Source organism: Pristiophorus japonicus, chromosome 30 (genome assembly GCF_044704955.1).
Source record: "Pristiophorus japonicus isolate sPriJap1 chromosome 30, sPriJap1.hap1, whole genome shotgun sequence".
Taxonomy (NCBI): domain Eukaryota; kingdom Metazoa; phylum Chordata; class Chondrichthyes; family Pristiophoridae; genus Pristiophorus; species Pristiophorus japonicus.
In genome coordinates this window covers 2,094,939-2,120,077 of record NC_092006.1, presented here as the reverse complement: position 1 = coordinate 2,120,077, position 25,139 = coordinate 2,094,939, and the positions used below count along the sequence as shown (strand labels likewise).

The following is a 25,139-nucleotide window of genomic DNA, read 5'->3' as shown; positions in this document are numbered from 1 at the left end:
CACAAATCTTTCACGCACCAGTTCAGTCTGCAACCAATTTCATTGGCTTTTAGTTTGGAACCCGGGGCCCCTTTCACGCTTTAGATTGACGTAGTAACTGAAATTACGGGGTTAAAATGAAAAATGCCGGGCAAAAAGTTCAGCGCCGGCTGTGTGGGTGAGGGCAACCAAGTTAACATTTGTTTCAAAGAAAGACTTGCATTTCTATAGCGCCTTTCACGACCACCGGACATCCCAGAGCACTTTACAGCCAATGAAGTACTTTTGGAGTGTAGTCACTGTTGTAGTCACTCTCTCTCCTGCGACAGTTGGAACTGGTGCTCTCCACTCTCCCATCTTTATATATATCAATAATTAACTTTTAGCACTGTTGTTGCCAATTTAAGTGTATCTAAGGGTTAAGTCATGGCAGGAGAGCTCGGTCACGTGTTATGCTCCTCCTGTACTATGTGGGAACTCGGGGACGACCCCAGTGTCCCTGACGACTACGTGTGCGGGAAGTGCATCCGCCTGCAGCTCCTAACGGACCGCGTTGTGGAATTGGAGCTGCGGGTGGAATCACTCTGGAGCATCCACGATGCTGAGAATGACGTGAGTAGCACGTTTAGCGAGTTGGTCTTACCGCAGGTGAAGGGTACACAACCAGTTAGGGAATGGAAGACCAGCAGGAAGAGCAGTGCAAGGAAGGTAGTGCAGGGGTCCCCTGCGGTCATCCCCCTGCAAAACAGATACACCGCTTTGAGTACTGTTGAGGGGGATGACTCATCAGGGGAGGGCAGCAGCAGCCAAGTTCATGGCACCGTGGCTGACTCTGCTGCACAGGAGGGCAGGAAAAAGAGTGAGAGAGCGATAGTGATAGGGGATTCGATTGTAAGGGGAATATATAGGCGTTTCTGCGGCCGCAACCGAGACTCCAGGATGGTATGTTGCCTCCCTGGTGCAAGGGTCAAGGATGTCTCGGAGCGGGTGCAGGACATTCTGACAAGGGAGGGTGAACAGCCAGTTGTCGTGGTGCATATAGGCACCAACGATATAGGTAAAAAACGGGATGAGGTCCTACGAAACGAATTTAAGGAGCTAGGAGTTAAATTAAAAAGTAGGACCTCAAAAGTAGTAATCTCAGGATTGCTACCAGTGCCATGTGCTAGTCAGAGTAGGAATCGCAGGATAGCGCAGATGAATACGTGGCTTGAGCAGTGGTGCAGCAGGGAAGGATTCAAATTCCTGGGACATTGGAACCGGTTCTGGGGGAGGTGGGACCAGTACAAACCGGACGGTCTGCACCTGGGCAGGACCGGAACCAATGTCCTCGGGGGGGGTGTTTGCTCGTGCTGTTGGGGAGGAGTTAAACTAATATGGCAGGGGGATGGGAACCTATGCAGGGAGACAGAGGGAAATAGAAGGGGTGCAGAAGCAAAAGACAGAAAGGAGAATAGTAAAAGTGGAGGGCAGAGAAACCCAAGCCAAAATGCAAAAAGGGCCACATTACAGCAAGATTCAAAAGGGGCAAAGTGTGTTAAAAAGACAAGCCTGAAGGCTCTGTGCCTCAATGCAAGGAGTATTCGGAATAAGGTGGACGAATTAACTGCGCAGATAGCAGTTAACGGACATGATGTGATTGGCATCACAGAGACATGGCTCCAGGGTGACCAAGGCTAGGAACTCAACATCCAGGGGTATTCAGCATTTAGGAAGGATAGACAGAAAGGAAAAGGAGGTGGGGTGGCGTTGCTGATTAAAGAGGAAATCAATGCAATTGTAAGAAAGGACATTAGCTTGGATGATGTGGAATCGGTATGGGTGGAGCTATGGAATACCAAAGGGCAGAAAACGCTAGTGGAGTTATGTACAGACCACCAAACAGTAGTAGTGAGGTTGGGGACAGCATCAAACAAGAAATAAGGGATGTGTGCAATAAAGGTACAGCAGTAATCACGGGCGACTTTAATCTACATATTGATTGGGCTAACCAAACTGGTAGCAATGTGGAGGAGGATTTCCTGGAGTGTATTAGGGATGGTTTTCTAGACCAAAATGTCGAGAGAGCTGGCCATCCTAGACTGGGTGATGTGTAATGAGAAGGGACTAATTAGCAATCTTGTTGTGCGAGGCCCCTTGGGGAAGAGTGACCATAATATGGTAGCATTCCTTATTAAGATGGAGTGTGACAAAGTTAATTTGGAAACTAGGGTCCTGAACTTAAGGAAAGGTAACTTCGACGGTATGAGGCGTGAATTGGCTAGAATAGACTGGCAAAGGATACTTAAAGGGTTGATGGTGGATAGGCAATGGCAAACATTTAAAGATCACATGGATGAACTTCAGCAATTGTACATCCCTGTCTGGAGTAAAAATAAAACTGGGAAGGTGGCTCAACCGTGGTTAACAAGGGAATTAAGGATAGTGTTAAATCCAAGGAAGAAGCATATAAATTGGCCAGAAAAAGCAGCAAATCTGAGGACTGGGAGAGATTTAGAATTCAACAGAGGAGGACAAAGGTTTAATTAGCACGGGGAAAATAGAGTATGAGAGGAAGCTTGCAGGGAACATAAAAACTGACTGCAAAAGCTTCTATAAATATGTGAAGAGAAAAAGATTAGTGAAGACAAATGAAGGTCCCTTGCAGTCAGATTCAGGTGAATTTATAATGGGGAACAAAGAAATGGCAGACCAATTGAACAAATACTTCGGTTCTGTCTTCACAAAGGAAGATACAAATAACCTTCCGAACGTACGAGGGGACAGTGGGTCTAGTGAGAAGGAGGAACTGAAGGATATCCTTATTAGGCGGGAAATTGTGTTAGGGAAATTGATGGGATTGAAGGCCGATAAATCCCCGGGGCCTGATAGTCTGCATCCCAGAGTACTTAAGGAAGTGGCCCTAGAAATAGTGGATGCATTGGTGATCATTTTCCAACAGTCTATCGACTCTGGATCAGTTCCTATGGACTGGAGGGTAGCTAATGTAACACCACTTTTTAAAAAAGGAGGGAGAGAGAAAACGGGTAATTATATACCGGTTAGCCTGACATCAGTAGTGGGGAAAATGTTGGAATCAATCATTAAGGAGGAAATAGCAGCGCATCTGGAAAGCAGTGACAAGATCGGTCCAAGTCAGCATGGATTTATGAAAGGGAAATCATGCTTGACAAATCTTCTAGAATTTTTTGAGGATGTAACTAGTAGAGTGGACAAGGGAGAACCAGTAGATGTGGTGTATTTGGACTTTCAAAAGGCTTTTGACAAGGTCCCACACAAGAGATTGGTGTGCAAAATTAAAGCACATGGTATTGAGGGTAATGTACTGATGTGGATAGAGAACTGGTTGGCAGACAGGAAGCAGAGAGTCGGGATAAACGGGTCCTTTTCAGAACGGCAGGCAGTGACTAGTGGGGTGCCGCAGGGCTCAGTGCTGGGACCCCAGCTATTTACAATATACATTAATGATTTAGATGAAGAAATTGAGTGTACTATCTCCAAGTTTGCAGATGACAGTAAGCTGGGTGGCGGTGTGAGCTGTGAGGAGGACGCTAAGAGGCTGCAGGGTGACTTGGACAGGTTAGGTGAGTGGGCAAATGCATGGCAGATGCAGTATAATGTGGATAAATGTGAGGTTATCCATTTTGGGGGCAAAAACAGGAAGGGAGAATATTATCTGAATGGTGACAGATTAGGAAAAGGGGAGGTGCAACGAGACCTGGGTGTCATGGTACATCAGTCATTGAAAGTTGGCATGCAGGCACAGCAGGCGGTGAAGGCAGCAAATGGTATGTTGGCCTTCATAGCGAGGGGATTTGAGTATAGGAGCAGGGAGGTCTTACTGCAGTTGTACAGGACCTTGGTGAGGCCCCACCTGGAATATTGTGTTCAGTTTTGGTCTCCTAATCTGAGGAAGGACATTCTTGCTATTGAGGGAGTGCTGCGAAGGTTCACCAGACTGATTCCCGGGATGGCAGGACTGACATATGAGGAGAGACTGGATCAATTGGGCCTGTATTCACTGGCATTTAGAAGGATGAGAGGGGATCTCATAGAAACATATAAAATTCTGACGGGACTGGACAGATTAGATGCAGGAAGAATGTTCCCGATGTTGGGGAAGTCCAGAACCAGGGGTCACAGTCTAAGGATAAGGGGTAGGCCATTTAGGACCGAGATGAGGAGAAACTTCTTCACCCAGAGAATTGTGAACCTGTGGAATTCTCTACCACAGAGAGTTGTTGTTGATGCCGGTTCATTGGATATATTCAAAAGGGAGTTAGATGTGGCCCTTACGGCTAAAGGGATCAAGGGGTATGGGGAGAAAGCAGGAAACCAGGGGTACTGAGGGAATGATCAGCCATGATCTTATTGAATGGTGGTGCAGGCTCGAAGGGCCGAATGGCCTGCTCCTGCACCTATTCTCTATGTAATGTGGGAAACACGGCAGCTCAATTTGCGCACAGCAAGCTCCCACACACAGCGATGTGATAATGACCCGGATCATCTGTTTTAGTGATGTTGGTTGAGGGATAAATATTGGCCCCAGGACACCGGGGAGAACTCTCCTGCTCTTCTGCGAAAGTTTTTTATTTTTATCTTTTACGCTCAGCTGAGGGCAGATGGGGCCTCGGTTTAACGTCTCATCCGAAAGACGCACCTCCGACAGTGCGGCACTCCCTCAGTACTGCCCCTCCGACAGTGCGGCGCTCCCTCAGTACTGCCCCTCCAACAGTGCGGCACTCCCTCAGTACTGCCCCTCCAACAGTGCGGCACTCCCTCAGTACTGCCCCTCCGACAGTGCGGCACTTCCTCAGTACTGCCCCTCCGACAGTGCGGCGCTCCCTCAGTACTGCCCCTCCGACAGTGCGGCGCTCCCTCAGTACTGCCCCTCCGACAGTGCGGCACTCCCTCAGTACTGCCCCTCCGACAGTGCGGCGCTCCCTCAGTACTGCCCCTCCGACAGTGCGGCACTCCCTCAGTACTGCCCCTCCGACAGTGCAGCACTCCCTCAGTACTGTCCCTCCGACAGTGCAGCGCTCCCTCAGTACTGCCCCTGCGACAGTGCAGCACTCCCTCAGCACTGCACTGGGAGCTTCAGCCTAGATTTTTTTGTGCTCAAGTCTCTGGAGTGGGACTCGAACCCACGACCTTCTGACTCAGAGGTGAGTGTTGCCCCCCTGAGCCACATTCAGTGCGACAACATTCCTTCAGATCTGACGGTCACCACGCTGAAGAGGTTTAACTCGGTTTCTCTCTCCACGCAGATCTGGCGAGTGTTTCCCCGGCATTTGTCTCGGGTTTTCCAGCACCTGCGGGATTTTGCTCCCGTGACATTATTAAACTCGCTGCGCGCGCGCACCAGGAGGGGTGGTGGGGGAGAAAGAACCGACCGATTACCCGGGGGAGGATCACCAGCCAGTGCCGCCCCGCCTCGAGGCGGGGGCAGAGGAGGAAACCACGCGCTGACGGTAGGCCGAGGAGGCGCCTCTCGCTCGCACGTTACCTGAGTGAGTCTGCCACGATGTGGAGAGCTGCTCATCCAGACCTTTGGTGCTCAGTTCCGAAAGCAGGCTCCCGCCCAATCCTCCAGCAACGTCATTCTAAGCCCAAACAAAGGCAGTGTGTGTTAGCAGATCGCGGACCGACTCACGCCACACAACGCCCCGGCCCACGGTTCTGGTCTCCGTTTGTGTATCGAGGCACTGGGGAAGGTGCAAAAAACAGAGGAGAGCAGAACGGAGAGGTTATAACGGTCAGGAAAGGCTGAACAGGCCGGGGCTCTTTACTGTCGAAAAAAAGAGAAGGTTGACGCTTAACCTCAGAGGTCTTGAAAATTATGAAGCGCTTTGATAGGGTAGTAGAGAAAATGGGAGACCAGAACTAGGGCCATCGATATACTGCGCTCCCTCAGTACTGACCCTCCGACAGTCGCTCCCTCAGTACTGACCCTCCGACAGTCGCTCCCTCAGTACCGCCCCTCCGACAGTCGCTCCCTCAGTACTGACCCTCCGACAGTCGCTCCCTCAGTACTGCCCCTCCGACAGTCGCTCCCTCAGTACTGACCCTCCGACAGTGCGGCGCTCCCTCAGTACCGCCCCTCCGACAGTCGCTCCCTCAGTACCGCCCCTCCAACAGTCGCTCCCTCAGCACCGCCCCTCCAACAGTCGCTCCCTCAGTACCACCCCTCCGACAGTCGCTCCCTCAGTACCACCCCTCCAACAGTCGCTCCCTCAGTACCGCCCCTCCGACAGTCGCTCCCTCAGTACCACCCCTCCGACAGTCGCTCCCTCAGTACCGCCCCTCCAACAGTCGCTCCCTCAGTACCACCCCTCCAACAGTCGCTCCCTCAGCACCGCCCCTCCGACAGTGCGGGGCTGTCACAGCCTGGTGTGCAGGAGCTGGGTATCCTGGCTGCAGCCTGGAATGATGGGGACGGGGACGGGGAGTGGGGAAGTCTACGTTACCAGCAGTGCTTGGAGAGATGTGGTTGCAGCTTTGCCGTCCGTATCCAAGCTGTCACCGGCCGTGTCCACCGCGGCTCGAGGACACTGGGCCGCGTGCCCCAGACGTATCAGCTCCTCGCCAATGTCCAGGTTCTGTAGAGACACGAGAGGGCAGGGGCTGAACCTTTCAGTAGCTGCCTGATGGCTCCGATATTTGCGGATCTTATGTGGGTACACAGTGGAGGGGGCACTCGGAATGGTTTCAGCATCCCAGCGCTAGAGTTTGAGCACAGGAGGTGGAATCAGCGATGGTTCCTGCTGCTGGTCACCGCACTTTAAAGAGTTGCATTTATATAGCACCTTTCTCGACCACCAGACGTCCCAAAGCAGCTTTACAGACAATGAAGTATTTTTGGAGTGTGCTCACTGTTGTATTGTGGGAAACACGGCAGCTCAATTTGTGCACAGCAAGCTCCCACACACAGCGATGAGATAATGACCCAGATCATCTGTTTTAGTGATGTTGGTTGTGAAGGCCTTAGAGAGGGGTGCAGAGGGGATTTATGTGAACGGTCCCGGGGGATGAGGGACTTCAGTGACGTGGATAGACTGGAGAAGCCGGGGTTGTTCTCCTTGGAGCAGAGAAGGCGAAGAGGAGATTTGATCGAGGTGTTCAACATCAGGAGGGGTTTTGATTCGAGTAAATCAGGAGACACTGTTCACAGGTGCAGGAGGGTCGGTAACCAGAGGGACAGATCGAAAATAATCGGCGATGGAACCAGAGGTGAATTGAGGAAATACTTCTTACACAGCGATCCGGAACGTGCTGCCCGAGAGGGCCAACACAGATTCAATCCTAGCCTTTAAAAGGGAATAAGTCGTTGAAGGAGTAAAAATTGTGGGGATACGGGGAACGAGCGGGGCAGTGGGATGAACTGGATCGCTCTTCGAAAGAGAGGGCGTAGACTCGATGGGCCGAATGGCCTCCTGTACCATACTGTTCTATGATCGCCATCCCACAGCTCAACATAGTCCCGGGGCCAGAGTCACACAGGATGGACAGTCAGCCGGGGGTAGAGGTATACTAGCGCCTGCGCCCCCGTGGTATGCACAGGATGGACGGTCAGCCGGGTGAGAGGTATACTAGCGCCTGCGCCCCCGTGGTATGCACAGGATGGACGGTCAGCCGGGGGGAGAGGTATACTCGCTCCTGCGCCTCCGTGGTATGCACAGGATGGACGGTCAGCCGGGAGAGAGGTATACTAGCGCCTGCACCCCCGTGGTATGCACAGGATGGACGGTCAGCCGGGTGAGAGGTATACTAGCGCTCGCGTGATACGCCGATGCTCCCTCACCTTGTCACAGCTACGCTCGAACAGTTTCACCTGCGGCCTGGTGACGCCTCCCCTGTGCGAGTAGCTGCAGATCCTGGCGAGGAGAATCTTCCACTCGGCGCAGTAGGTCAGCCCGTCGAAACAGTCCATCGCCTCCTCCGACCACGCCTCCCCTGCAACACGCACCACAGGCCTCGGGCTCAGAGGGTCACATGGCACAGAAACAGGCCGTTCGGCCCAACCAGTCCGTGCCGGCGTTTATGCTCCACTCGAGCCTCCTCCCGTCTTTCCCCATCTAAATCTATCAGCATAACCCTCTATTCCCTTCTCCCCCCTGTGTTTATCCAGCCTCCCCTTAAATACCTCGATACTATTCGCCTCAACCCCTCCCTGTGGCAGCGAGTTCCACATTCTCACCGCTCTCTGGGTAAAGAAGTTTCTCCTGAATCCCCCGTTGGATTTCTGGGTGACGATCTTATATTGATGGCCTCTAGTTATACTCTTCCCCACAAGTGGAAACACTCTCTCTCTATCCATTAGATCAAAACCTTTCATCATTTTAAAGACCTTGATGAGGTCACCTCTCAGCCTCCTCTTTTCAAGAGTCAAGAGATCCAGCCTGTTCATCCTTTCCTGATATGTAAACCCTCGCATTTCTGGTATCACCCTTTTAAATCTTCAGTGACTGAACAAAACAGACCTCCTCCCCTGTACTCCCCTCCCATCGGTTGCACTAATACACCTCATCATACATCTCTATAAAAATAGATCTTCAAAATTATGAAGGGGGTTCAATCAGGTAAACGCAGAGAAGCAGTTTGGATGATAGAAGTCTGGATCTCTCTTCCGCAAACGGCAACTGATGCGGAGTCAATTGTTAATTTTAAAATCGGAGATTGAGAGCTTTCTGTTAACCAAAGGTATTGAGGGATACAGGCCGAAGGCAGGTGGATGGCGGAGCAGGCTCGAGGGGCTGAATGGGCCTCCTCCTGTTCCTGTGTAACAGGCTCGAGGGGCTGAATGGGCCTCCTCCTGTTCCTGTGTAACAGGCTCGAGGGGCTGAATGGGCCTCCTGTTCCTGGGTAACAGGCTCGAGGGGCTGAATGGGCCTCCTCCTGTTCCTGTGTAACAGGCTCGAGGGGCTGAATGGGCCTCCTCCTGTTCCTGTGTAACAGGCTCGAGGGGCTGAATGGGCCTCCTCCTGTTCCTGGGTAACAGGCTCGAGTGGCTGAATGGGCCTCCTCCTGTTCCTGTGTAACAGGCTCGAGGGGCTGAATGGGCCTCCTCCTGTTCCGGTGTAACAGGCTCGAGGGGCTGAGTGGGCCTCCTCCTGTTCCTGTGCAACAGGCTTGAGGGGCTGAATGGGCCTCCTCCTGTTCCTGTGTAACAGGCTCGAGGGGCTGAATGGGCCTCCTGTTCCTGGGTAACAGGCTCGAGTGACTGAATGGGCCTCCTCCTGTTCCAGTGTAACAGGCTCGAGGGGCTGAATGGGCCTCCTGTTCCTGGGTAACAGGCTCGAGGGGCTGAATGGGCCTCCTCCTGTTCCTGGGTAACAGGCTCGAGGGGCTGAATGGGCCTCCTCCTGTTCCTGGGTAACAGGCTCGAGTGGCTGAATGGGCCTCCTCCTGTTCCTGTGTAACAGGCTCGAGGGGCTGAATGGGCCTCCTCCTGTTCCGGTGTAACAGGCTCGAGGGGCTGAGTGGGCCTCCTCCTGTTCCTGTGCAACAGGCTTGAGGGGCTGAATGGGCCTCCTCCTGTTCCTGTGTAACAGGCTCGAGGGGCTGAATGGGCCCCCTCCTGTTCCTGTGTAACAGGCTCGAGGGGCTGAATGGGCCTCCTCCTGTTCCTGTGTAACAGGCTCGAGGGGCTGAATGGGCCCCCTCCTGCCCCGACAACACCACTGTGACATCTTCTACCTCCTAATCCCTGCGGACATTCAATTTTGTGCCTGTAATATATACACCTGTGAGGATGCTCACGCGTTGGTTGAGCTGTTGCGTTGGGAGGGGCTTAGCCAGTCACGTGATTTTCACAAGACTCAATAAAACCCCAGCCAGTTGGGTTCGGGGGATCAACGATGAGGCAGGTGGTTGTGAGCCTGGCGGATGAACTGGTAATGTGCGGTGTGATTGTTAAACCTTTGCTGATAAACCAACTAGTTCCTAATAGCAATGTGTTGCTATGAATTCTTAAGCAAAGATCCCATGAAGCAAACCCCTGTGCCAAATCAGGGGCAACTTCTGGGCTTTGAGGCACGGCCCACTGGGACCCCGAGGTGGTCCAGCCCAGCTTTGATTCCATCAAGGTCTGTGGTCCCATTGCCCCAATCCCACAACCCTTCAGTCACACTCGCCCCCGCAGGGACCCCCACCCCCCCCTTCCTCCTCCCTTCCCCCCCCCCTCCTCCTCCTCCCCCTCCCTCCCCCCCCTTCCTCCTCCCTTCCTCCCCCTCCCTCCCCCCTTCCTCCCCCTCCCTCCCCCCTTTCTCCCCCCCCCCATCTCCTCCTCCTCCTCCTCCCTTCCCCCTCCTCCTCCCTCCTCCCCCCCCCCACCCCCCCCACCTCGCCGACTACCCTCCCCTGCCCCCACCCCAACCCCAGGCACACCCTCGCAGCAGGCCGGAGGGCTTGAATGGTTGACTCACCGATGGGCTGGATTCCATCCAGGCTGCACTCCACAGCCTGGAACGGCAGGCACAGGAAATCACTCCTGCAACCGAAGCAGGGAAATCATTACTAGTTACACAGAGAGAGAGCGAGGCAGGGAGACAGAGAGAGCGAGAGGCAGGGAGACAGAGAGAGAGCGAGGCAGGGAGACAGAGAGAGAGCGAGGCAGGGAGACAGAGAGAGAGCGAGGCAGGGAGACAGAGAGAGAGCGAGGCAGGGAGACAGAGAGAGAGCGAGGCAGGGAGACAGAGAGAGAGCGAGGCAGGGAGACAGAGAGAGAGCGAGGCAGGGAGACAGAGAGAGAGCGAGGCAGGGAGACAGAGAGAGAGCGAGGCAGGGAGACAGAGAGAGAGCGAGGCAGGGAGACAGAGAGAGAGCGAGGCAGGGAGACAGAGAGAGAGCGAGGCAGGGAGACAGAGAGAGAGCGAGGCAGGGAGACAGAGAGAGAGCGAGGCAGGGAGACAGAGAGAGAGCGAGGCAGGGAGACAGAGAGAGAGCGAGGCAGGGAGACAGAGAGAGAGCGAGGCAGGGAGACAGAGAGAGAGCGAGGCAGGGAGACAGAGAGAGAGCGAGGCAGGGAGACAGAGAGAGAGCGAGGCAGGGAGACAGAGAGAGAGCGAGGCAGGGAGACAGAGAGAGAGCGAGGCAGGGAGACAGAGAGAGAGCGAGGCAGGGAGACAGAGAGAGAGCGAGGCAGGGAGACAGAGAGAGAGCGAGGCAGGGAGACAGAGAGAGAGCGAGGCAGGGAGACAGAGAGAGCGAGGCAGGGAGACAGAGAGAGCGAGGCAGGGAGACAGAGAGAGCGAGGCAGGGAGACAGAGAGAGCGAGGCAGGGAGACAGAGAGAGCGAGGCAGGGAGACAGAGAGAGCGAGGCAGGGAGACAGAGAGAGCGAGGCAGGGAGACAGAGAGAGCGAGGCAGGGAGACAGAGAGAGCGAGGCAGGGAGAGCGAGACAGAGAGAGCGAGACAGAGAGAGCGAGACAGAGAGAGCGAGACAGAGAGAGCGAGACAGAGAGAGCGAGACAGAGAGAGCGAGACAGAGAGAGCGAGACAGAGAGAGCGAGACAGAGAGAGCGAGACAGAGAGAACGAGACAGAGAGAACGAGACAGAGAGAACGAGACAGAGAGAACGAGACAGAGAGCGAGACAGAGAGCGAGACAGAGAGCGAGACAGAGAGCGAGACAGAGAGCGAGACAGAGAGAGCGAGGCAGGGAGACAGAGAGAGCGAGGCAGGGAGACAGAGAGAGCGAGACAGAGAGAGCGAGGCAGGGAGAGCGAGACAGAGAGAGCGAGACAGAGAGAGCGAGACAGAGAGAGCGAGACAGAGAGAGCGAGACAGAGAGAGCGAGACAGAGAGAGCGAGACAGAGAGAGCGAGACAGAGAGAACGAGACAGAGAGAACGAGACAGAGAGAACGAGACAGAGAGAACGAGACAGAGAGAACGAGACAGAGAGCGAGACAGAGAGCGAGACAGAGAGCGAGACAGAGAGCGAGACAGAGAGCGAGACAGAGAGCGAGACAGAGAGCGAGACAGAGAGAGCGAGGCAGGGAGACAGAGAGAGCGAGGCAGGGAGACAGAGAGAGCGAGACAGAGAGAGCGAGACAGAGAGAGCGAGACAGAGAGAGCGAGACAGAGAGAGCGAGAGAGCGAGAGAGCGAGAGAGCGAGAGAGCGAGAGAGCGAGAGAGCGAGAGAGCGAGAGAGCGAGAGAGCGAGAGAGAGAGAGAGCGAGAGAGAGAGAGCGAGAGAGAGAGAGCGAGAGAGAGAGAGCGAGACAGAGAGAGCGAGAGAGAGAGAGCGAGACAGAGAGAGCGAGACAGAGAGAGCGAGACAGAGAGAGCGAGACAGAGAGAGCGAGACAGAGAGAGCGAGACAGAGAGAGCGAGACAGAGAGAGCGAGACAGAGAGAGCGAGACAGAGAGAGCGAGACAGAGAGAGCGAGACAGAGAGAGCGAGACAGAGAGAGCGAGACAGAGAGCGAGACAGAGAGAGCGAGACAGAGAGAGCGAGACAGAGAGAGCGAGACAGAGAGAGCGAGACAGGGAGACAGAGAACGAGACAGGGAGACAGAGAACGAGACAGGGAGACAGAGAACGAGACAGGGAGACAGAGAGAACGAGACGGGGAGACAGAGAACGAGACGGGGAGACAGAGAACGAGACGGAGACAGAGAGAGCGAGACAGGGAGAGAGAGAGAGCGAGACAGGGAGACAGAGAGAGCGAGACAGAGAGAACGAGACAGGGAGACAGAGAACGAGACAGGGAGACAGAGAACGAGACAGGGAGAACAAGACGGGAGACAGAGAGAACAAGACAGGGAGACAGAGAGAGCGAGACAGGGAGACAGAGAGAGCGAGACAGGGAGACAGAGAGAGCGAGACAGGGAGACAGAGAGAACGAGACAGGGAACGAGACAGGGAGACAGAGAACGAGACAGGGAGACAGAGAACGAGACAGGGAGACAGAGAGAACAAGACAGGGAGACAGAGAGAACAAAACAGGGAGACAGAGAGAGCGAGACAGGGAGACAGAGAGAGCGAGACAGGGAGACAGAGAGAGCGAGACAGGGAGACAGAGAGAGCGAGACAGGGAGACAGAGAGAGCGAGACAGGGAGACAGAGAGAGCGAGACAGGGAGACAGAGAGAGCGAGACAGGGAGACAGAGAGAGCGAGACAGGGAGACAGAGAACAAGACAGGGAGACAGAGAACGCGAGACAGGGAGACAGAGAGAGCGACACAGGGAGACAGAGAGAGCGAGACAGGGAGACAGAGAGAGCGAGACAGAGAGACAGAGAGAACAAGACAGGGAGACAGAGAGCGAGGCAGGGAGAATGGGCGAGCGAGCCGGAGGGCGGGCGGGAAACACACCAACCTGAGGATCTGCAGCTTGCTGACCGGAACCTCGGCGTTGTCTCCGTAATCCACGTAGTAGAGGTCGGCCCGGCCGCTCTCCAGGAAGCCCAACACTCGCGCCCGGTACCAGAAGCCGTCCTCCTGGAACGGGGCCGCCACAATGTCGCCCACCTTCGGGGCAAAGTCCTCCCCCTGCGGGCGTTCGGGAAGGGAAGAGTTAATCAGATAGTTGGGGGGGTGGGGGGGTGGGGGGGTGGGGGGGGGAGAGAAGAGAGAGGGGGAATGCCGGACTTGCATTTCTATAGCGCCTTTTAACCCCTCAGGACGTCTCAAAGTGCTTCACAGCCAATGAAGTACTCCCTTCAGTACCGCCCCTTCGACAGTGTGGTGCTCCTTCAGTACCGCCCCTTCGACAGTGCGGTGCTCCCTCAGTACTGCCCCTCCGACAGTGCGGCGCTCCCTCAGTACTGCCCCTCCGACAGTGCGGCGCTCCCTCAGTACTGCCCCTCCGACAGTGCGGCGCTCCCTCAGTACTGCCCCTCCGACAGTGCGGTGCTCCCTCAGTACTGCCACTCCGACAGTGCGGCACTCCCTCAGTACTGTCCCTCCGACAGTGCGGCCCTCCCTCAGTACTGCCCCTCCGACAGTGCGGCGCTCCCTCAGTACTGCCCCTCCGACAGTGCGGCGCTCCCTCAGTACTGCCCCTCCGACAGTGTGGCGCTCCCTCAGTACTGCCCCTCCGACAGTGCGGCGCTCCCTCAGTACGGCCCCTCCGACACTGCGGCGCTCCCTCAGTACTGCCCCTCCGACAGTGCGGCGCTCGCTCAGTACTGCCCCTCCGACAGTGCGGCACTCCCTCAGTACTGCCCCTCCGACAGTGCGGTGCTCCCTCAGTACTGCACTGGGAGCGTCGGCCTGGATTTTGTGCTCAAGTCTCTGGAGTGGAACTCGAACACGCGACCTTTTGACTCGCGGTGAGAGAGGGGGAGGGCTGCCCACTGAGCCCCAGCTGACTAAGGGAAGTTGGAGTGAATGCTTATGTTGCACTTTAATAGCCCTTCATTGGCTGTAAAGCACTTTAGGGGGGGGTCCCGAGGTAAATCTTTCTCTCTCTTCTCCTTTCCCCGCTCTAACTTCCCCCAACCGCACGCAGTGCTCCTTATAACCTGCACTCACCGTGCCAATGATGTCGCCATAATAGCGAGACATCTCGAAGGTCAGAGTGTCGAGTTGCAGGCACCTCGAGCCCAGGATCTGGATCCAGAAGTGGTTGGGGTTTTCCGTGGCCGAGACATACACTTCCAAATGTTCGTCCGCCAGGAAGCTGAAGTCGGGGCTGGGAACTGCAGGTCAAGGGGAGGGAATAAAGACAAGGTCAGACACACGGAATCCCATCAGGAAAAACAGGAGAGGTGTTAGAAGCCGGGGGGTGGGGGTTTGCAATTTTCAGGGACTAAGTTCCCTTCCGGATGGGCTGGAGAGGTGTGAGATTTAACATCTCTTTTAAATTCATAACCCTGGATGAAGAAACCAGCTTACGGCACATTAGCAAGACTGAAAAAAATGAGCGCAGGTGAGAAAAAAGAAATGGCCTCCTCCTGTTCCTGTGTAACAGGCTCGAGGGGCTGAATGGGCCTCCTCCTGTTCCTGTGTAACAGGCTCGAGGGGCTGCATGGGCCTCCTCCTGTTCCTGTGTAACAGGCTCGAGGGGCTGAATGGGCCTCCTCCTGTTCCTGTGTAACAGGCTCGAGGGGCTGAATGGGCCCCCTCCTGTTCCTGTGTAACAGGCTCGAGGGGCTGAATGGGCCTCCTCCTGTTCCTGTGTAACAGGCTCGAGGGGCTGCATGGGCCTCCTCCTGTTCCTGTGTAACAGGCTCGAGGGGCTGAATGGGCCTCCTCCTGTTCCTGTGTAACAGGCTCGAGGGGCTGAATGGGCCTCCTCCTGTTCCTGTGTAACAGGCTCGAGGGGCTGAATGGCCTCCTGTTCCTGTGTAACAGGCTCGAGGGGCTGAATGGGCCTCCTCCTGTTCCTGTGTAACAGGCTCGAGGGGCTGAATGGGCCTCCTCCTGTTCCTGTGTAACAGGCTCGAGGGGCTGAATGGGCCTCCTCCTGTTCCTGTGTAACAGGCTCGAGGGGCTGAATGGGCCTCCTCCTGTTCCTGTGTAACAGGCTCGAGGGGCTGAATGGGCCTCCTCCTGTTCCTGTGTAACGGGCTCGAGGGGCTGAATGGGCCTCCTCCTGTTCCTGTGTAACCGACACTTACTCTCAAACTTGGAGACGTGGCTCGAGTGGCTGCCTCGTTGGTCGCCCTCCTCCGACGCTCCCTCCTCCTCCTCCTGCTCCTGCTGCTGCCCCACGGTGATGGTGGGGTTGGTGCTGCGCTCCTGCCCCTTGTCGTCACTGGCGCCCGGCCCTTCGCTGCCCGGCGAGGCCGCGCTCCCGTCCCCGGAGTGAGCGGGCGAGACCCGCTCTGTCCGCGTACCCAGCACCTGCTTGCGCTGCCTCCTGCTGGCGGCCGAGGAGGCCAGCTTACGGCGGAAAACTTCCTCCTCATCGACCTTCGCCACGATCAGGGCCTGAGGGGCAAGAGAATGGTGGGGTGGGTAGGGGAGGGAGGGAGAGAGGGAGGGAGGGAGGGAGAGAGAGCGAGCGCGTTTTATCCAGCAGGAGAGCTACTCTTCGACGACAAGAGGAATCATGGATCCCTTCCGCAGTACCCGTGATCCTGGAAAACTCCAGGACACCCAGCTCTCCCGGCTTTCCACAGAACGGTAAAGCTCCCGGTCTGTCAGGAGTGAGCTTATCTGAACCAGGGCAACAACACATGCGACACGCCCGGCTTTATAATCCACCCGCTGCCGTAACTCATACAAGAGATCATATCATCCCTCGGTCATTGCTTTCGGTCTCCGCTACAAACTCCGTTCCCAGCCACTGACTCCATCCCTCAACCCAACTCCTGTCCGAGGCCAAACCAGACTGTCCGCAACCCTGGTGCCACAGTAGACCCCGAAATGAGCTTCCGGCCACATATCCACAGCATAACTAAAACCGCCTGTTTCCCCCTCTGTAACATCGCCCGTCTCCACCCCTGCCTCAGCTCATCCGCTGCTGAAGCCCTCATCCGTGCCTTTGTTACCTCCAGACTTGACTATTCCAACGCACTCCTGGCTGGCCTCCCACATTCAACTCTACGTAAACTAGTGGTGATTCTACATTCGGCTGCCCCGTGTCCTAACTCACACCCAGTCCCACTCACCCATCACCCCCTGTGCTCACTGATCGTGTCCTAACTCGCACCCAGTCCCACTCACCCATCACCCCCTGTGCTCACTGTCCCCGTGTCCTAACTCGCACCCAGTCCCACTCACCCATCACCCCCTGTGCTCACTGCCCCGTGTCCTAACTCACACCGAGTCCCGCTCACCCATCACCCCCTGTGCTCACTGCCCCGTGTCCTAACTCACACCCAGTCCCGCTCACCCATCACCCCCTGTGCTCACTGCCCCGTGTCCTAACTCGCACCGAGTCCTGCTCACCCATCACCCACTGTGCTCACTGCCCCGTGTCCTAACTCACACCCAGTCCCGCTCACCCATCACCCCCTGTGCTCACTGCCCCATGTCCTAACTCGCACTCAGTCCCGCTCACCCATCACCCCCTGTGCTCGCTGCCCCATGTCCTAACTCGCACCCAGTCCCGCTCACCCATCACCCCGTGCTCGCTGACCCCGTGTTCTAACTCACACCGAGTCCCGCTCACCCATCACCCCCTGTGCTCGCTGCCCCGTGTCCTAACTCGCACCCAGTCCCGCTCACCCATCACCCCCTGTGCTCACTGCCCCATGTCCTAACTCGCACTCTGTCCCGCTCACCCATCACCCCCTGTGCTCGCTGCCCCATGTCCTAACTCGCACCCAGTCCCGCTCACCCATCACCCCGTGCTCGCTGACCCCGTGTTCTAACTCACACCGAGTCCCACTCACCCATCACCCCCTGTGCTCGCTGCCCCATGTCCTAACTCGCACCCAGTCCCGCTCACCCATCACCCCCTGTGCTCGCTGACCCCGTGTCCTAACTCGCACCGAGTCCCGCTCACCCATCACCCCCTGTGCCCCGTGTCCTAACTCGCACCCAGTCCCGCTCACCCATCACCCCCTGTGCTCGCTGACCCCGTGTTCTAACTCACACCGAGTCCCGCTCACCCATCACCCCCTGTGCTCGCTGCCCCATGTCCTAACTCGCACCCAGTCCCACTCACCCATCACCCCCTGTGCTCGCTGCCCCATGTCCTAACTCACACCCAGTCCCACTCACCCATCACCCCCTGTGCTCACTGACCCCGTGTCCTAACTCACACCGAGTCCCGCTCACCCATCACCCCCTGTGCTCGCTGACCCCGTGTCCTAACTCGCACCCAGTCCCACTCACCCATCACCCCCTGTGCTCGCTGACCCCTTGTCCTAACTCACACAGAGTTCAACTCACCCACTCACCTCGATTTCAAAATTCTCATCCTCGTTTACAAATCCCCCCCACCCCCCACAGAGATGTTTGCGCTCCTCCAATTCTGTCCTCCTGATTACAATCGCTCCACCATCGGCGGCCGTGCCTTCTGTTGCCTGGGCCCCAAGCTCTGGAACTCCCTCTCTAAACCTCTCCACCTCTCTACCTCTCTTTCCTCCTTTAAGACACTCCTTAAAACCTACCTCTGACCCAGCTTTTGGTCACCTGCGCTAATTTCTACTTATATAGCTCGGTGTCAGTTTTTTAATCTCATTACACTCCTGTGAAGCGCCTCGGGACGTTTCACTACGTTATAGGCGCTATATAAATACAAGTTGTTGTTGTCGTATACTAGAATACACCCTCGGTCATAAGTCGTAATAGAATACACCCTATGCCTTCTGCTGTGGATTATAACTTAATACCTTGTCCTGGGACATAGTGCAACCCTGTACTGGACGCCGTGTGATGCAATGCACCCCGAGCTGTACAATTTATTTATTTATTCCTGGGATGTGGGCGTCGCTGGCAAGGCCGGCATTTATTGCCCATCCCTCGTCGCCCCGTGAGAAGGTGGTGGTGAGCCGCCTTCTTGAACCGCTGCAGTCCGTGTGGTGAAGGTGCTCCCACAGTGCTGTTAGGGAGGGAGTTCCAGGATTGTGACCCAGCGACGATGAAGGAACGGCCGATATATTTCCAAGTGGGGATGGTGTGTGACTGGGAGGGGAACGTGGAGGTGGTGGTGTTCCCAGGCGCCTGCTGCCCTTGTCCTTCTAGGTGGTGGAAGTGGCGGGTTTGGGAGGTGCTGCCGAAGAAGCCTTGGCGAGTTGCCGCGGTGCATCTTGTAGATGGTACACACTGCAGCCACGGTGCGCCGGTGGTGGAGGGAGTGAGTGTTGAAGATGCGTCAAAGGACACTGGCTTAGCCTTCAACAGACGCACGTGTAAGATAAAACCTACCTGCACATTGTGATAGTGTTCTAATAATGCTTTTGTTTAATTGTTGTATGATAAAAGTAAGTAAAATGTGTGTAAGCTTAGCTAACTATGGTAAACACTGAGAAGCAAAGCATGATGGTAGATTGAACCATTATTATGTTAACCATTTTTTTTTTTTTAAACTGCTGATACAAGCTTCATTTAGAACTAGAATGGTCAAGGCCAGAATATTAAATCGGTAAGGTAAGATGCCTGTGCGCGAGTTCTTTTAACGTGGGGTGGCCATTGCACACCAGCTACCACACGGGCTTAGCAGAGCGAGGTCTGGGTCCAGTGGTAAGGGGGTCCGAGACGACTGGAGACCAGGCTCCGCTGTGAGTCTAGCTGCCTACGGCAGGGTGTGGGCCGTAAGCGGTGAGGTGGTGAGGGCGAGCAGTGAAGATACGGCCCAAACCTGTAGTTGAAGCCCATCGGCGGCCCACCGCCGTCGAGATCGACAGGGATCAGTTGGAGCAGCTGCTGAGTCGGCCGGTGGGGAGCGCGGGGAGCAAGGGTCCGGTAAGATAAAGGTATACAGTGTGCGCCATTTCTTTTCATGATTTTGTAAAGCCAAGCTCAGTGATGAAGTCTGTGTGACATGGTCTGTGTAGAAGTTCTGGAGCGCAGGCCCAACAATATCGTGGGCATACCACAACTTCCAGCGTGAGCCCATCCAAGTATACAACAACTTGAGTGTAATATCTCCAAGTTTGCAGATGACACTAAGCTGGGTGGCGGTGTGAGCTGTGAGGAGGACGCTAAGAGGCTGCAGGGTGACTTGGACAGGTTAGGTGAGTGGGCAAATGCATGGCAGTTGCAGTATAATGTGGATAAATGTGAGGTTATCCATTTTGGTGGCAAAAACACGAAGGCAGAATATTATCTGAATGGTGACAGATTAGGAAAAGGGGAGGTGCAACGAGACCTGGGTGTCATGGTTCATCAGTCATTGAAAGTTGGCATGCAGGTACAGCAGGCGGTGAAGGCGGCAAATAGCATGTTGGCCTTCATAGCGAGAGGATTTGAGTATAGGAGCAGGGAGGTCTTACTGCAGTTGCACAGGGCCTTGGTGAGACCACACCTGGAATATTGTGTTCAGTTTTGGCCTCCTAATCTGAGGAAGGACATTCTTGCTATTGAGGGAGTGCAGCGAAGGTTCACCAGACTGATTCCCAGGATGGCGGGACTGACATATGAGGAGAGACTGGATCGACTGGGCTTATATTCACTGGAATTTAGAAGAATGAGAGGGGATCTCATAGAAACATATAAAATTCTGATGGGATTGAACAGGTTAGATGCAGGAAGAATGTTCCCGATGTTGGGGAAGTCCAGAACCAGGGGTCACAGTCTAAGGATAAGGGGTAAGCCATTTAGGACCGAGATGAGGAGAAATTTCTTCACCCAGAGAGTGGTGAACCTGTGGAATTCTCTACCACAGAAAGTTGTTGAGGCCAGTTCATTCGATATATTCAAAAGGGAGTTAGATGTGGTCCTTACGGCTAAAGGAGTATGGCGAGAAGGTGGGAGTGGGGTACCTATTGAATGGTGGTGCAGGCTCGAAGGGCCGAATGGCCTACTCCTGCACCTAGTTTTTATGTTTCGAGGTGGGCGACTGGGTGACATCGTCAAGGCCCAGTTTGCCATGTGGAGTGTGGGCAGGAACATCGGCGGGGCATAGGCACAGCGGAGGAGCGGCGAGAGATCGGGGCCCAGAAGAGCCGAGGGCCCAGGGGCAGCACGGGCCCAGCCCACACTGTGCGATATGTGTGTGCGCACTAGGTCCGTGCAGCAGAGCAGGTCTCCAGTCGCCCTGGTTAACCCTTGCCACTGGATCAGGACCTAGCTCGGTCAAGCCCGTGTGGTGGCTGGTGTGCAACGGCCACCCCACGTTCAAAAAATCCACCCACAGGCATCTGTTCAGGACTGGAACACTGGGTCCTTCACTGAAACATCCGTGAACTCATCCCTTTTGGTGTGGAAGCAAGTCATCCTCGTTCGCCTCTGATGAAGAAAAGTTGTGAGAGGAGAAGTAGAGGTAACATAGATCAAAGGCAGTAGACTTAGAATGATGTACTGTAGGGCTCTCACAGCCTCAGATCTTTACAGCCTTTGACTGGGAGGAAAAGGTATACGATTAGCACTATTGAACTCTGGAAGCAGCGCAAACACAGAGGATGACTGGAGAAAGAACTCCTTCTTCATAGGCAGTCCCTCGTGTCGAGGATGACTTGTTTCCACACCAAAAAGGGAATGAGTTCACAGGTGTTTCAATGAGGACCTAATATTCCAGATCCCGAACTACATCCTGAAGGGTGGAAGATGCCTGTGCGTGGATTGTTTCAACGTGGGGTGACCGTTGCACACCAGCCACCACACGGGCTTGACAGAGCGAGGTCTTGGTCCAGTGGCAAGGATTACCCAAGATGACTGGAGACCTGCTCCGCTGCATGGGCCTCATCATCATCATCGTAGGCAGTCCCTCAGAATCAAGGAAGACTTGCTTCTACTCTTAACACGAGTCCTTAGGTGGTTGAACAGTCCGATACGAGAGCCACAGACCCTGTCACAGGTGGGACAGACAGTGGTTGAGGGAAGGGGAGGGTGGGACAGGTTTGCCGCATGCTCCTTCCGCTTGGTTTCTGCACGCTCTCGGCAACGAGACTCGAGGTGCTCAGCGCTTTCCCGGATGCACTTCCTCCACTTAGGGCGGACTGGTCTTTGGCCAGGGACTCCCAGGTGTCGGTGGGGATGTTGCAGTTTTATCAGGGAGGCTTTGGGGGTGTCCCTTGTAACGTTTCCTCTGCCCACCTTTGGCTCGTTTGCCGTGAAGGAGTTCCGAGTAGAGCGCTTGCTTTGGGAGCACACATATCGCAGTGTGGAGAAACAGAACACTGCGAGAGACAGCCCCACAGACCTCAGTGGGTTACCATTGACAGACTGTCTATTTCCTTGTTAAGCATTATTTCTTTGTACTGGAAGTAAATCACTTGGTAAAATCTGTTGTCCTTATTTACAATATACACCGGTACCCAACGTGGTTTGTTGTGGTCACGGACAGATCTTATAAATCTTACAGACGGACTCACTTTGGCTGAAGCTACTTCTTGCCTGGTGCCGCTGATCTTGACCAAGCGCCTCATGTCCAGGATCTGATCACTGCTCTCCTTCTCGCAGACGATCTTTGCTCCCGAGCTCCGACAGATCGCTTGGATACTCTCCCCGCCACGACCTGGGGAAAAGAGCAAAAACCCATTACCGCCCAACAGGAGACAAACCCTGTACAGATCCTACCACCTCAAATCACAGAACCATACGGCACAGGAGGAGGGCGTTCGGCCCGTCGTGTCCGCGCCGGCCCACAGAGTCACCCAGCCTAATCCCACTTTCCAGCTCTCGGTCCCTGTAGGTTAGTATGCAGGTACAGCAAGTGATCAGGAAGGCCAATGGAATCTTGGCCTTTATTGCAAAGAGGATGGAGTATTAAAGCAGGGAAGTCTTGCTACAGCTATACAGGGTATTGGTGAGGCCACACCTGGAATACTGCGTGCAGTTTTGGTTTCCATATTTACGAAAGGATATACTTGCTTTGGAGGCAGTTCAGAGAAGGTTCACTCGGCTGATTGCCGAGATGAGGGGGTTGACTTATGAGGAAAGGTTGAGTAGGTTGGGCCTTTACTCATTGGAATTCAGAAGAATGAGAGGTGAATTTATCGAAACGTGTAAGATAATGAGGGGGCTCGACAAGGTGGATGCAGAGAGGATGTTTCCACTGATGGGGGAGACTAGAACTAGGGGGCATGGTCTGAGAATAAGAGGCCACCCATTTAAAACTGAGATGAGGAGGAATTTCTTCTCTCGGAGAGTTGTAAATCTGTGGAATTCGCTGCCTCAGAGAGCTGTGGAACCGGGTCATTGAATAAATTTAAGACAGAGATAGACAGTTTCTTAACCGATAAGGAGATAAGGGGAGCGGGCGGGGAAGTGGAGCTGAGTTCATGATCGGATCAGCCATGATGGTATTAAATGGCGGAGCAGGCTCGAGGGGCCGTATGGCCGACTCCTGCTCCTATTTCTGATGTTATGTTATGGCAGATCAAGTGCATATCCAGGTACTTTTTAAATGTGGTGAGGGTTTCTGCCTCTACCAACCAAAGTGGGATGAAGCTGGGATGGCAGTGTTTGGGCCGGCACGGACACGATGGGCCAAAATGGACTCCTTCTGTGCCGTAAATGTCTGATTCTGTGAGTTCACGCCCAACACGAGACTCCCAAAGCAAGCGCTCTACTTGGAACTCTTTCAGGGCAAGTGAGCCAAAGGTGGGCAGAGGAAACGTTACAAGGGACCACCCTCAAAGCCTCCCTGATAAAGTGCAACATCCCCACCGACACCTGGGAGTCCCTGACCCAAAGACCAGTCCGCCCTAAGTGGAGGAAGTGCATCCGGGAGGGCGCTGAGCACCTCGAGTCTCGTCGCCGAGAGCGTGCAGAAACCAAGCGCAGGCAGCGGAAGGAGCGTGCGGCAAACCAGTCCCACCCTCCCCTTCCCTCAACCACTGTCTGTCCCACCTGCGACAGGGGACTGTGGCTCCCGTATTGGGCTGTTCAGCCACCTAAGGACTCATTGTTAGAGTGGAAGCAAGTCTTCCTCGACTCCGAGGGACTGCCTATGATGAGGAGTACAAGCGCGGGCAAGCTGGCTGTGTGGCGAGCCTGCAAGCGTCGATTCCCAGATGGGCCATTACCTATGATCCGGCCCACCGCTCGATGGGGAACGGTCAGCACCTCGGTGATCTTGGCGCTGCTGGCCAGCAGCTGATGGATGGCCACCTGGGCCTTGCAGACCTGCACCGGCGTCCCCACAATGGTCAGCACCCGTTCCCCGACCCCCTCGTCCCCGTCCGCCTCCTCGCTGTCGTCGAACTCGAACCGTGCGCCCGTGTCCTTCCGCAGCTGAGGCAGGAGGAAAGAAAGGAAGACTTGCATTTATATAGCACCTTTCACCACCACCAAACGTCCCGAAGCGCTTTCGACAATGGAGTACTTTTGAAGCGTAGTCACTGTTGTAATGTGGGAAACACGGCAGACAAATTGCGCATAGCAAGCTCCCATACACTCTCAGTACTGCCCCTCCCTCAGTACTGCCCCTCCGACGGTGAACACTCCCTCAGTACTGCCCCTCCGACGGTGCGGCACTCCCTCAGTACCGCCCCTTCGACAGTGAACACTCCCTCAGTACTGCCCCTCCGACAGTGCGGCGCTCCCTCAGTACCGCCCCTCCGACAGTGCGGCGCTCCCTCAGTACTGCCCCTCCGACAGTGCGGCGCTCCCTCAGTACCGCCCCTCCGACAGTGCGGCACTCCCTCAGTACCGACCCTCCGACAGTGCGGCACTCCCTCAGTACTGACCCTCCGACAGTGCGGCACTCCCTCAGTACTGACCCTCCGACAGTGCGGCACTCCCTCAGTACCGCCCCTCCGACAGTGCGGCACTCCCTCAGTACCGCCCCTCCGACAGTGCGGCACTCCCTCAGTACCGCCCCTCCGACAGTGCGGCACTCCCTCAGTACCGCCCCTCCGACAGTGCGGCACTCCCTCAGTACCGCCCCTCCGACAGTGCGGCACTCCCTCAGTACTGCCCTTCCGTCAGTGCGGGGCTCCCTCACTACTGCCCCTCCGACAGTGCGGCACTCCCTCAGTACTGCCCCTCCGACAGTGCGGCGCTCCCTCAGTACTGCACTGAGTGTGTCAGCCTGGATTTTTGTGCTCAAGCCCCTGGAGTGGGACTTGAACCCACGACCTCTGACTCAGGCGAGAGACACTGCTGCCCGCTGAGCCACAGCTGACACAATGAAAGGGGAGAGGTCTGAGATAAGTTGACAGAAATCTGATGGAAGGGGGTCGGGGGGGGGGGGGGGGGGGGGGAGGGGACACTCGATGTGTCAGGCTTGCTGCAGCACAATGTGCAGAATGGCCTTGCAGTTGGCAAATGAAGCAGCGTAGAGTGTAGAACGAGGGGGCTCACAGTGTCAGGGTGAGGGGTCGGCCATCTGGTGTGTGTGTGAGAGAGAGAGAGAGAGAGAGAGAACGCGAGCGTGTGCGCGAGCGAGAGAGTGAGAGCGCGCGTGGCACGTTGTACAAGGGGACCGACGCGGAGTACTCAGGCTCACCTGTTTAATGGTGGAGCCCTGCCGCCCGATGATAAACTTCACGGTGTCTCCAGGAACCCTCATGTCCATGGTGATCTGATCGTCGCCCACCATCACGCAGTGCTCCTCTACACAAACACAGAGCAGAATCAGCGCGGGGCGGGGTGCAGAGCAGGCAAACTGCTGATGGAGGGGGGGTGGAAGCTGATGGGATGGGGGGGGAGG

The 25,139-nt window shown here is 55.4% G+C and overlaps 1 protein-coding gene across 3 annotated transcripts in view; it reads right to left on the bottom strand.

The window, feature by feature from the left end:
• tdrkh (tudor and KH domain containing) overlaps window positions 1-25,037 on the bottom strand; it is a 136,588-nt gene extending 111,551 nt beyond the window's left edge. For all 3 annotated transcript variants that reach the window (XM_070868524.1, XM_070868527.1, XM_070868525.1), the window contains exons 1-10: window positions 24,936-25,037; window positions 23,512-23,719; window positions 21,856-21,998; window positions 15,547-15,859; window positions 14,459-14,625; window positions 13,302-13,474; window positions 10,404-10,468; window positions 7,781-7,932; window positions 6,447-6,578; window positions 5,486-5,582 (exon numbers count right to left, since the gene is read on the bottom strand). In XM_070868524.1, the coding sequence (XP_070724625.1) occupies window positions 5,486-5,582; window positions 6,447-6,578; window positions 7,781-7,932; window positions 10,404-10,468; window positions 13,302-13,474; window positions 14,459-14,625; window positions 15,547-15,859; window positions 21,856-21,998; window positions 23,512-23,719; window positions 24,936-25,028 (1,543 nt within the window). In that variant the 5' untranslated portion in view covers window positions 25,029-25,037. The remainder of the gene's footprint in view (window positions 1-5,485; window positions 5,583-6,446; window positions 6,579-7,780; window positions 7,933-10,403; window positions 10,469-13,301; window positions 13,475-14,458; window positions 14,626-15,546; window positions 15,860-21,855; window positions 21,999-23,511; window positions 23,720-24,935) is intronic.
• Between the last annotated feature and the right edge of the window lie 102 nt (window positions 25,038-25,139).